Below are 13,544 nucleotides of genomic sequence, written 5' to 3' on the forward strand. Positions count from 1 at the left end.
CTCCCTCCCTCCGCCTCTCTCGCTCGCTCTCCCTCCCTCTCGCTCTCCCTCTCGCTCTCCCTCCTCCTCCCCAGCTCTCCCTCCCTCCGCCTCTCTCGCTCGCTCTCCCTCCCTCTCCTCCCTCTCGCTCTCCCTCCCTCCCTCTCGCTCTCCCTCCCTCCCTCCCTCCCGCTCTCCCTCCCTCCCGCTCTCCCTCTCTCTCTCTCTCTCTTCTTCCCCTTCACCCGCTCTCCCTCCCTCCCTCCGCCTCGCTTGTCCTCTCTCTCTCCCTCCCCAGCTCTCCCTCCCTCCCCCTCCCCAGCTCTCCCTCCCTCCGCCTCGCTTGTTCTCTCTCTCTCGCTCTCCCTCCCACCCCAGCTCTCCCTCCCACCCCTCCCCAGCTCTCCCTCCCAACCCCTCCCCAGCTCCCCCCTCGCTCGCTCTCCCTCCCTCCCCTCCCCAGCTCTCCTCCCAACCCCTCCCCAGCTCCCCCTCGCTCGCTCTCCCTCCCTCCCTCCCTCCCCCTCCCCAGCTCTCCCTCCCTCTACCCCTCGCTCGCTCGCTCTCCCTCCCTCTACCCCTCGCTCGCTCTCCCTCCCTCCCCCTTCTCTCTTACCGTCTCATGCTGTGCATCCATGTGGGCCAGTTGTTCCTGGTAGATTTCCACCTGCTCCCTCAGGGCCAGACAGTCTGCCGTCTCTACATCCACTTCCTACAGGAGGCAGCAGAGAGCTAGATCAATAGAAAACCAACAGCGCTCATCAGAAAACCACAAACACTATTAGTTGTTCCAACTAAACCCGTAGTCCCTACACGCTATGCACTTGTTTAGATCTCATGAGATCGGATAGGTGTTAACAATATGTTGAAAGCTCCAGCTTGTCTTCTGATAGGCTGGATGGCATTTTCATAATATTGCTTACACTAGTATTTACCAATCCTGGTTCTGGGGACCCAAAGGGGAGCAATAAGACACTTGATTCAACTAATCAACTCGTCATAAAGTCTTTAGCTTAATCAGGTGTATTGGTGCTAGGCAAAAACAAACATATGTCCCCTTGACCAGGAGTGGAAAACACTGGCTTACACCAATCCAATCCTTTAATATCTACATGAGTGCCTAGGGGGAAAGAGGTAAGAAGAAGGGGCTAGGGTCTATTTGAAATTCAGCACATAAGAACCATGACACACTCTATTCCTTCAGCCAGCAAGCTAGACACTGCAATGCAGAGAAGGGGGGGGGGTGGAAAGAGCTAATTAGCTTTTAGCTCATCCAGCCCTTTTTAAGTGCCTGATTAATTGGTGATGAATTCAATTACTCCTGGTGCTAGCATTTACATCTGAATGAAAAACGGGTAAGGTCCAAGGGTGGGAACCTTTCTGCTGTGGCTGCTGGAACACATGGGGCCCTGATGGATGTCACACAAGAGGCAGGCGGTCTGTTGTTGTTATCTCTAGGCAAACATGAGCCTGTCAATTGGAGAGAGTTTTGCGCTCGCAGACTGTGGACTGTAAAGACTAAAGAAATCCCCCCTACATGACCCTTCTCCTCTCATCGCTTAAGGTTAGCTGTGCTTTATCGCACCGTCTACTGCTTTGAATTAGAATCAGCTAGCTCCTCCAGCCTTCAACACGTTGTTCCTGCTGAACCAAAAATGGTATCCATAGCCCCAGATACAAGCTCAAAAAGAACACTCAGAGAATTGGCTGACCAGACCAGATCAGACGATGGAAGCTGTCCAAAATGTAGCTTAATCAATAGCCAATGGCAAGGCTGGACTTCAAATACCCAGCCATGCCTTGTTGACCCCTTCCAAGGCCTGTCTGTCGGCCTGTCTGTCTTCCGAGAAAGACTGTAGACTCCTCCCGAGGAGCTGCTTCCAACACTGGTTCACAATCCCATTCAATCTTTCTTCTCCTTTCCACTCCCTGCCTGTGTCCTTTTCCCACCGGCTCTAGTCTCTCTCCACACTCCAGCTGCTTTCCTATCGGAGCCAGAGGCTGAGCCAGCCAGCAGCATTACTGCTCCGACGATATTACTGTCTGTATTACATCTGTATGGGATAAAAGCCTGAATGACTCAATAAGGAGACATGAAAACAGCTTCTCCCACATCTGGGCTGACATTGGAGAGGGGTGTGATGTGGCAGGCAGGGAGGGAATGAGAGGAAATGGGATAGTAGGGTTTGTTAAGACTGGGGTTCTCGAGTTGCGTTGTGGCTGCCGGCCCAGACTGTAGGACTGATGATCAGTTCAACAAAGTGGGTAGAGATCTATAGAGCTACAGAGGAGCTGCTGGGCTATGATGAGACACACAGCTGATATGTGTTTAATAGGAGAGGATTAAACAGTGTTGGCAAGTCGTGGCAATCGTGCCATCTAGTGGTTATTATAGTTTAGTGCAGTTGCATTAACGCTCCCAAAGAGATATTGGCCCTCTGAATGTTCAGATTAATTATCTTTCTTTCCACCCTTCTTTGCCTATTTGCATTTCGAAATATTTTCTTTTTGAAGATGATTGTACCTCATTGCAGATGAAAATTGGGTACAAAAGCTGAGCTACCACAAGTTAGATCTATGTCTTTATGCATGTTCTATATCGACAATAGCACACATTAAAAGTCTACTCATTGTTAGAGAATATATAACAAACGAAGACAACAAATCAACACAATTACTAAACAATAACACCAAAATGGCCGCCAGGGGTGCAGGAGTGAGGTCATTACCAGGCCAACATCCTCCCACTCCAGTCGGATGAGTGTCCTCTGCTGGATGGTCTGCTCATACTGCTCCTGCAGACAGTCCAGCTCTCTCCTCAGCTCCTCCACATCACACGGGCTCCAATCCTGGACACACAGTGGCTTATCAGTCTGGCACTGGTAGGTAGTGGTAACGGTCTGTTTCCTAGCTCCTAGTGGGATATGAATGCCTCCATTCCACTGTATTGTTAATATGTACCCTCTCCTTAAGCAGTCTCTCCACCATGTCATCCAGGCTGCATTCAGGGACAGCTAGGACAGTGGAGGTGGTCTGTTGGCCAGCCAGCCTCTCCTGCAGCTCACAGATCTGGGTCTCCAGAGAGTCATTGTCCTCCTCAAAGCAGCGCACCTAAAAGGGCACAAACAGCACGTACAATGATATAGCATGCTTTTTTTCACAGGAAATTACATGCATGGTTAGGGTTGCAAAATTCTGATAATTGTCCAGAAAATTGCCTGTTTTTCCAAACATCCCAGTTGGAGGATTCAGATGATATGCTTATTTCTGTCTGATTTCAGGTATATTCTAACCACGATATCTGCGAAAGATGGGACTTTGGGGAAAGTTACTGGAATTTTACAACCCTGTGTATGTTACATTTAATGGGTTGCTTCCTTGGAGCATCTGACTACAACATACAGTATAAGAAAAACACTTTTGATTTATCGTAGCATTTTGCACTGGTTATATGGCGATATGGTGTTGGTCCATCTCAAAACAATGTTTGCTCAACCGTAGGACAATGTTTAGAGGGTTGAATCCATCCCGGCTTCACCATGTTGATGAGTGCCACAAAACGATCAGGGCGAGAATAACGCTGTGGTCTTCAGTGAATTGGACCAGACTCTCCTTGTCAAGCGCCTTGGCAGCCACGAAGTCCAGCTTCTCAAATGTACACTCCTCAGCAGCCACACCCCTGTGGGAGGGGTGCACACCACACACATCTATAGGCTAAATATCACAAGTATTGGTTCGTTTTGTGCATGTACATTGAAAATCAAGGGCCACAAGATCGCAATCTCTGAAAAGTCTTGAATGAATAGCATTGCTGCTGCTCCCAAATCAGTTCTGTGTAAATTAACACCGCCCGGGGTAACCTGATTTCATTGTTTGATGCAAGTACAAAAGGCGTTTGTCATCACCTTTCAAACTTTTCCCTTGCGACGAACAAGGCGTAACTAACACTAAACACTATGTTAAACGGAGTGACATTCTATACCGTATATAGAAATAGTGCAAAGCTTACTCAGACATACTTCAGTGAAAGAAAACAAACATCTGGTCATAACTCAAACTTTGTTGAATTCTGAAACGGACAAATTATCATAAACCTTACAAGTACTGTATGTCTCAACCCATCTCCAATTTGCACAACACAATACAAACATCATATTCTTTCCATTAGCCTCCTTCTAGTAAACCAGTGTCACTCAAACTCTGGTGACTGGACCAGAAACGGTCCCTAAGATGTCGCTGCCCGGTCCTTCAGAGGGTTGTCTGCTACATTCTAGTTTAATGCAAGAAGTCCCCCAAGAAGCTTCCCAGCCTCTGTTATAAAAAAGGTTGAGACACCCTGCAGTAAACCATCTTCGGTGCACAGTGTTCTCCATACAGCCCATCTCCTGTAGTAAACCATGCACAAAAAGCCCATCTCCTGTAGTAAACCATCCCGGTGCACAGTGTACAGCCCATCTCCTGTAGTAAACCATCTTCGGTGCACAGTGTTCTCCATACAGCCCATCTCCTGTAGTAAACCATCCTCGGTGCACAGTGTTCTCCATACAGCCCATCTCCTGTAGTAAACCATCCTCGGTGCACAGTGTTCTCCATACAGCCCATCTCCTGTAGTAAACCATCCCCGGTGCACAGTGTTCTCCATACAGCCCATCTCCTGTAGTAAACCATCCTCGGTGCACAGTGTTCTCCATACAGCCCATCTCCTGTAGTAAACCATCCCGGTGCACAGTGTTCTCCATACAGCCCATCTCCTGTAGTAAACCATCCTCGGTGCACAGTGTTCTCCATACAGCCCATCTCCTGTAGTAAACCATCCTCGGTGCACAGTGTTCTCCATACAGCCCATCTCCTGTAGTAAACCATCCTCGGTGCACAGTGTTCTCCATACAGCCCATCTCCTGTAGTAAACCATCCTCGGTGCACAGTGTTCTCCATACAGCCCATCTCCTGTAGTAAACCATCCTCGGTGCACAATACAGCCCATCTCCTGTAGTAAACCATCCTCGGTGCACAGTGTTCTCCATACAGCCCATCTCCTGTAGTAAACCATCCTCGGTGCACAGTGTTCTCCATACAGCCCATCTCCTGTAGTAAACCATCCTCGGTGCACAGTGTTCTCCATACAGCCCATCTCCTGTAGTAAACCATCCTCGGTGCACAGTGTTCTGCACAGTGTTCTGTTCTCCATACAGCCCATCTCCTGTAGTAAACCATCCTCGGTGCACAGTGTTCTCCATACAGCCCATCTCCTGTAGTAAACCATCCTCGGTGCACAGTGTTCTCCATACAGCCCATCTCCTGTAGTAAACCATCCTCGGTGCACAGTGTTCTCCATACAGCCCATCTCCTGTAGTAAACCATCCTCGGTGCACAGTGTTCTCCATACAGCCCATCTCCTGTAGTAAACCATCCTCGGTGCACAGTGTTCTCCATACAGCCCATCTCCTGTAGTAAACCATCCTCGGTGCACAGTGTTCTCCATACAGCCCATCTCCTGTAGTAAACCATCCTCGGTGCACAGTGTTCTCCATACAGCCCATCTCCTGTAGTAAACCATCCTCGGTGCACAGTGTTCTCCATACAGCCCAGTGCACAGTGTAAATCTCCCATCATCCTCGGTGCACAGTGTTCTCCATACAGCCCATCTCCTGTAGTAAACCATCCTCGGTGCACAGTGTTCTCCATACAGCCCATCTCCTGTAGTAAACCATCCCGGTGCACAGTGTTCTCCATACAGCCCATCTCCTGTAGTAAACCATCTCGGTGCACCAGTGTCCTCGGTGCACAGTGTTCTCCATACAGCCCCCATCTCCTGTGCACAGTGTTCTCCATACAGCCCATCTCCTGTAGTAAACCATCCTCGGTGCACAGTGTTCTCCATACAGCCCATCTCCTGTAGTAAACCATCCTCGGTGCACAGTGTTCTCCATACAGCCCATCTCCTGTAGTAAACCATCCTCGGTGCACAGTGTTCTCCATACAGCCCATCTCCTGTAGTAAACCATCCTCGGTGCACAGTGTTCTCCATACAGCCCATCTCCTGTAGTAAACCATCCTCGGTGCACAGTGTTCTCCATACAGCCCAACTCCTGCAGTAAACCATCCTCGGTGCACAGTGTTCTCCATACAGCCCATCTCCTGCAGTAAACCATCCTCGGTGCACAGTGTTCTCCATACAGCCCATCTCCTGTAGTAAACCATCCTCGGTGCACAGTGTTCTCCATACAGCCCATCTCCTGTAGTAAACCATCCTCGGTGCACAGTGTTCTCCATACAGCCCATCTCCTGTTCTCCATACAGCCCATCTCCTAGTAAACCATCCTCGGTGCACAGTGTTCTCCATACAGCCCATCTCCTGTAGTAAACCATCCTCGGTGCACAGTGTTCTTACAGCCCATCTCCTGTAGTAAACCATCCTCGGTGCACAGTGTTCTCCATACAGCCCATCTCCAGTAAACCATCCTCGGTGCACAACAGCCCATCTCCTGTAGTAAACCATCCTCGGTGCACAGTGTTCTCCATACAGCCCATCTCCTGTAGTAAACCATCCTCGGTGCACAGTGTTCTCCATACAGCCCATCTCCTGTAGTAAACCATCCTCCTGGTGCACAGTGTTCTCCATACAGCCCATCTCCTGTAGTAAACCATCCTCGGTGCACAGTGTTCTCCATACAGCCCATCTCCTGTAGTAAACCATCCTCGGTGCACAGTGTTCTCCATACAGCCCATCTCCTGTAGTAAACCATCCTCGGTGCACAGTGTTCTCCATACAGCCCATCTCCTGTAGTAAACCATCCTCGGTGCACAGTGTTCTCCATACAGCCCATCTCCTGTAGTAAACCATCCCTGGTGCACAGTGCTGCCCATCTCCTGTAGTAAACCATCCTCGGTGCACAGTGTTCTCCATACAGCCCATCTCCTGTAGTAAACCATCCTCGGTGCACAGTGTTCTCCATACAGCCCATCTCCTGTAGTAAACCATCCTCGGTGCACAGTGTTCTCCATACAGCCCATCTCCTGTAGTAAACCATCCTCGGTGCACAGTGTTCTCCATACAGCCCATCTCCTGTAGTAAACCATCCTCGCACAGTGCAGCCCATCTCCTGTAGTAAACCATCGGTGCACAGTGTTCTCCACAGCCCATCTCCTGTAGTAAACCATCCTCGGTGCACAGTGTTCTCCATACAGCCCATCTCCTGTAGTAAACCATCCTCGGTGCACAGTGTTCTCCATACAGCCCATCTCCTGTAGTAAACCATCCTCGGTGCACAGTGTTCTCCATACAGCCCATCTCCTGTAGTAAACCATCCTCGGTGCACAGTGTTCTCCATACAGCCCATCTCCTGTAGTAAACCATCCTCGGTGCACAGTGTTCTCCATACAGCCCATCTCCTGTAGTAAACCATCCTCGGTGCACAGTGTTCTCCATACAGCCCATCTCCCATCTCCCTGCACAGTGTCCAAAGCCCATCTCCTGTAGGTGCACAGTGTTCTCCATACAGCCCATCTCCTGTAGTAAACCATCCTCGGTGCACAGTGTTCTCCATACAGCCCATCTCCTGTAGTAAACCATCCTCGGTGCACAGTGTTCTCCATACAGCCCATCTCCTGTAGTAAACCATCCTCGGTGCACAGTGTTCTCCATACAGCCCATCTCCTGTAGTAAACCATCCTCGGTGCACAGTGTTCTCCATACAGCCCATCTCCTGTAGTAAACCATCCTCGGTGCACAGTGTTCTCCATACAGCCCATCTCCTGTAGTAAACCATCCTCGGTGCACAGTGTTCTCCATACAGCCCATCTCCTGTAGTAAACCATCCTCTAAACCATCCTCGGTGCACAGTGTTCTCCATACAGCCCATCTCCTGTAGTAAACCATCCTCGGTGCACAGTGTTCTCCATACAGCCCATCTCCTGTAGTAAACCATCCTCGGTGCACAGTGTTCTCCATACAGCCCATCTCCTGTAGTAAACCATCCTCGGTGCACAGTGTTCTCCATACAGCCCATCTCCTGTAGTAAACCATCCTCGGTGCACAGTGTTCTCCATACAGCCCATCTCCTGTAGTAAACCATCCTCGGTGCACAGTGTTCTCCATACAGCCCATCTCCTGTAGTAAACCATCCTCGGTGCACAGTGTTCTCCATACAGCCCATCTCCTGTAGTAAACCATCCTCGGTGCACAGTGTTCTCCATACAGCCCATCTCCTGTAGTAAACCATCCTCGGTGCACAGTGTTCTCCATACAGCCCATCTCCTGTAGTAAACCATCCTCGGTGCACAGTGTTCTCCATACAGCCCATCTCCTGTAGTAAACCATCCTCGGTGCACAGTGTTCTCCATACAGCCCATCTCCTGTAGTAAAATCCCCGGTGCACAGTGTTCCATCATCTCCGTAGTAAACCACAGTGTTCTCTCCATCTCCTGTAGTAAACCAGCACAGTGTTCCCATCTCCTGTAGTAAACCATCCTCGGTGCACAGTGTTCTCCATACAGCCCATCTCCTGTAGTAAACCATCCCCGGTGCACAGTGTTCTCCATACAGCCCATCTCCTGTAGTAAACCATCCTCGGTGCACAGTGTTCTCCATACAGCCCATCTCCTGTACAGCCCATCTCCTGTAGTAAACCATCCTCGGTGCACAGTGTTCTCCATACAGCCCATCTCCTGTAGTAAACCATCCTCGGTGCACAGTGTTCTCCATACAGCCCATCTCCTGTAGTAAACCATCCTCGGTGCACAGTGTTCTCCATACAGCCCATCTCCTGTAGTAAACCATCCTCGGTGCACAGTGTTCTCCATACAGCCCATCTCCTGTAGTAAACCATCCAGTGTTCTCCACAGCCCATCTCCTGTAGTAAACCATCCTCGGTGCACAGTGTTCTCCATACAGCCCATCTCCTGTAGTAAACCATCCTCGGTGCACAGTGTGCCCATCTCCTGTAGTCCATCCTCGGTACAGTGCCCATCTCCTGTAGTAAACCATCCTCGGTGCACAGTGTTCTCCATACAGCCCATCTCCTGTAGTAAACCATCCTCGGTGCACAGTGTTCTCCATACAGCCCATCTCCTGTAGTAAACCATCCTCGGTGCACAGTGTTCTCCATACAGCCCATCTCCTCCAACAGTGCCCATCTCCTGTAGTAAACCATCCCGGTGCACAGTGTTCTCCATACAGCCCATCTCCTGTAGTAAACCATCCCTCGGTGCACAGTGTTCTCCATACAGCCCATCTCCTGTAGTAAACCATCCTCGGTGCACAGTGTTCTCCATACAGCCCATCTCCTGTAGTAAACCATCCTCGGTGCACAGTGTTCTCCATACAGCCCATCTCCTGTAGTAAACCATCCTCGGTGCACAGTGTTCTCCATACAGCCCAGTAAACCATCCTCGGTGCACAGTGTTCTCCATACAGCCCATCTCCTGTAGTAAACCATCCTCGGTGCACAGTGTTCTCCATACAGCCCATCTCCTGTAGTAAACCAGTAAACCATCCTCGGTGCACAGTGTTCTCCATACAGCCCATCTCCTGTAGTAAACCATCCTCGGTGCACAGTGTTCTCCATACAGCCCATCTCCTGTAGTAAACCATCCTCGGTGCACAGTGTTCTCCATACAGCCCATCTCCTGTAGCCCATCTCCTGTAGTAAACCATCCTCGGTGCACAGTGTTCTCCATACAGCCCATCTCCTGTAGTAAACCATCCTCGGTGCACAGTGTTCTCCATACAGCCCATCTCCTGTAGTAAACCATCCTCGGTGCACAGTGTTCTCCATACAGCCCATCTCCTGTAGTAAACCATCCTCGGTGCACAGTGTTCTCCATACAGCCCATCTCCTGTAGTAAACCATCCTCGGTGCACAGTGTTCTCCATTCAGCCCATCTCCTGTAGTAAACCATCCTCGGTGCACAGTGTTCTCCATACAGCCCATCTCCTGTAGTAAACCATCCTCGGTGCACAGTGTTCTCCATACTGCCCAACAATCTCTGTTGGACCCTCCATTCTGACTCCACTGCTCCTCCTCAAACTGCCGGCGGTAGAAAGACGCTCTCACCATGGCCATGGTTGGTTTACTGGGACTGGTACTGCAGGCGGGGGCTACAGTAACTAACACAGCCAAACGGATGATAGTGAGTCCAGGTTGAGGACTTTATACATGGAGATGAGGGGGAATGTTTCATCCCAGCCCGCTGACTGGTCTAACTACAGGGGTTAGCGTCAGCAGCTGGACATTTGACATGGAGCAGACAAGTCAGCCATAGTAAGTATGTCACAATATTGTTGTTTTTCATCTAGATGGTGTTTTACAGGATAGAAAGGATTCCCAAAGGGCTGTTGAGTGTTTCACCTGTGAACAACTGGGTACACCAATAAAAGAGGTTAGATACAAAGTGTTTTTTTCATACATTATTTTATTTCCGTTAAATAAATATAAAATACCAAAAACAGTTGTGCACATGTAGCATTATTACTAGACAGACCATTACAAAAGCCACAGTATGAAGGGGTGCAGAGCAGGAAAAGACAACACATGAAAACACAGACAGACCACAGATGAAGGGACAGCTAGGACAACATGAATGTGGGCTCATCTCCCAATTTGAATATTCAATTCTGACAATATCTCTGCAGCTGGGGATAACCTCGTCTCTGATGTAAAAGCTTTGTGTTGTGAATGAGATGACAATCTCAGATTCACTGTTCCTCCTCGGTAAGAGTCCGAGACAACAGGTAGGACCAATCCATCCAGGGCCAATCATGGTTTGGCAAAGCTAAGCAAAGCGCTTACGTCTATGACAACTCTGAAGAATGCTGCAAGCGCATCGGGCCCATTTTAGAATGTACTCTATGGATGATTGCAGTCCGGAAGTCACACACGACTTGGGCCAACCACTCAAAATCCTCTCTGGGTGAGAGCTGACAGAGAGACAACCAAACTGTTAAGTGCTTTGATTAACAGCCTGTCATTGTGTTAGCTACAAAATCATGCGATATTAAAAAACACTTTAAAACTTTGAATGCCTTTTCTGTAGCTTTTCTGGCTAGATTACAGTACATGTCTGTTGACTAAGTAACAGGTTTTTCTGGCTAGATTAGTTGACTGGAGACATAAGAGAGGGAAACGTCACACAACAGGCCAGCCAGGAGCTGTTTTCACGCCTTATTACCAACGTTACTAGACGACAGTGTGGAAAACAAAGGGAATAAACACTGTAGAAATGTCACAGCATTAGAGTTCCTCGTTTCACAACCATAACACGTTCCACGACAGCATTTAGGGGGGAAAAAACAGTTTTGTCTCAGCGGAGAGTAATGAACATATAAATCCTGTTCAACCTGCACTGTAAAAAATGCTTTGCCACTGAAAAAGGTATTAGGGTACGTCCGAAATGGCACCCTTTCCCCTATATAGCACACTACGTTTGACCAGCGCTCTCTGGTCAAAAGTAGTGCATTATATAGGGTATAGGGTGCTACTTTAGATGAAACTCAAGACAGTAAAACAGGACATTATATTGTCTGAATCGACTGTGACAAGAAAGGCCCCTGCCTGAGCACACAGGCCCAATACAATGAGGCTCTAACCAGTATGAAGGCAGACAGCGAGGCAGACGAGGCTGAAGCGAGAAAATAAACATATAAACAAGCATTTAAACGATGGTACCTGCATGACCAACAAACAATACATACATATTGAACACACGGTTTGCACCACCATAATAAGAGGTGACAGCAGAGTCAAAAAACCCACAAGAGGTCAATGCGGACAGGAGAGGGACTGTTTGCAACAAATGTTAAGACATCGATGCCGTAGTAGGTTTGTCTTTGTTATGTTCTGTAGCACACTGTAGGAAGGGTTTTTCCCGGACTCAAGACTAAAAGCCAACTAATCTTAGTCATGTAGCAGACACTCTTATCCAGAGCGACTTACAATTAGTGTATTCATCTTAAGATAGCTGGATGAGACAACCACATTGAACCACTCTTGAACAACAAAAAAAAGCATGCTCAATCGCGAATGTTAACTCTCCAATAAGATGAATCTGGGTCTGAAAAACTGGCCCAGAGAATAGCACATACTGTACAAGCAGGTCAAGTTAGTGTGATTTGGGTTCAGAGTTGTAATGTACTTGAATGGAGAAATCAGCCTAACTCACGATAACGCTCAATATCCAAAATGTGGTCTCTTAAAAGAAGTATGAAGTTGAAATAAACTCTAAAGATGGTACAAAGTTATGTAAGGAAAGAATATAAATCATAAATAACATTTGTTTACACCATAGCTGACAGTTCTAGCACATCTCCCAATATGTCTCCCAGATCCCAGAAAGGACTGCTCCGGATTGTCATCATTATCTTGTAGAGGAACGTCAAACTTCCTTGGTCGGTATTTCGGACAAGCAAGGATTCATTTAGTCTCTCTGTGTTCCCCAGAAGTCTCTTGCGTCCGATATCACTATGTACCCACGGGTTGAATCGTTCACTCTGAGAGTAGTATCCACCAGGTAGAATGGGATCCACATTTTCTGCACGACCCTCTACGTGTATCTTTAGTGTAACATACTAACAGATCATCATTATCTTAGTATCTGTGGGTTCCTACATACATATTGTACTTCCATTCAGAGTTCACATTCAAATCAGGTAAAGGGAGTCGTTTTGGCACGGAACAGTCCTCAGTGGGGGTTGAATGGGGCACGGAACAGTCCTCAGTGGGGGTTGAATGGGGCACGGAACAGTCCTCAGTGGGGGTTGAATGGGGCACGGAACAGTCCTCAGTGGGGGTTGAATGGGGCACGGAACAGTCCTCAGTGGGGTTGAATGGGGCACGGAACAGTCCTCAGTGGGGGTTGAATGGGGCACGGAACAGTCCTCAGTGTGGGTTGAATGGGGCACGGAACAGTCCTCAGTGTGGGTTGAATGGGGCACGGAACAGTCCTCAGTGGGGGTTGAATGGGGCACGGAACAGTCCTCTGTGGGGGTTGAATGGGGCACGGAACAGTCCTCAGTGGGGGTTGAATGGGGCATGGGTTGCCTGGGGAGTGGGGCGTCAGTCAGTTGACTGTTCACTGTCACTCCAAGCTGCCCAACACCTAAACTCCTGGTCCTGCAGCCACACAATGAGCAGAGATGAAAACTATGGGACTTGGTTAATGGTGATGGTTGTGAGTGACTGAAGTACAGCACTAAAAAGGCTGGGGGCTGGGGCATTGATAAGAGTCTGATAAGACTGCACTGTTTGTTCTCCCACAACACAATCCACCATGGTCCCTTACACACATACATGGACCGTGTGTCCACCAAAACCCCATTCCTCAGTCTGTAATCAAAAGGTCCAGGCTGTCTGATCCCCTGAACCCTCACTCCTCGTCCCCTCCCATGAGGAAGCCCAGAATGAAGTCGATGGCTCTCTGTCGGTCCTGCGCTGTCTGTCGGCCCACCATGTTGGGCGGGGGTCGGATGAGCAGGCTGGCAAAGAGGGTAGCTGGCATGGGGCACAGTGGAGGAAAGAGAGGTAGAGGAAGATGTGAGAAAGAGGCATTTCTAAAGCAAAATGGGTTTA

At 48.9% G+C, this 13,544-nt stretch overlaps 1 protein-coding gene across 3 annotated transcripts in view; it reads right to left on the reverse strand.

The window, feature by feature from the left end:
* Positions 1 to 10,372: 10,372 nt before the first annotated feature.
* Positions 10,373 to 13,544, reverse strand: part of LOC115125060 (inositol polyphosphate 5-phosphatase OCRL-like) — a 28,833-nt gene continuing 25,661 nt past the window's right edge. For all 3 annotated transcript variants that reach the window (XM_065019799.1, XM_029654558.2, XM_065019800.1), the window contains one exon: positions 10,373 to 13,466. In XM_065019799.1, coding sequence (XP_064875871.1) covers positions 13,342 to 13,466 — 125 coding nt within the window. In that variant the 3' untranslated portion in view covers positions 10,373 to 13,341. The remainder of the gene's footprint in view (positions 13,467 to 13,544) is intronic.

The sequence above is a fragment of the Oncorhynchus nerka genome, linkage group LG6 (genome assembly GCF_034236695.1).
Source record: "Oncorhynchus nerka isolate Pitt River linkage group LG6, Oner_Uvic_2.0, whole genome shotgun sequence".
Lineage (NCBI taxonomy): Eukaryota > Metazoa > Chordata > Actinopteri > Salmoniformes > Salmonidae > Oncorhynchus > Oncorhynchus nerka.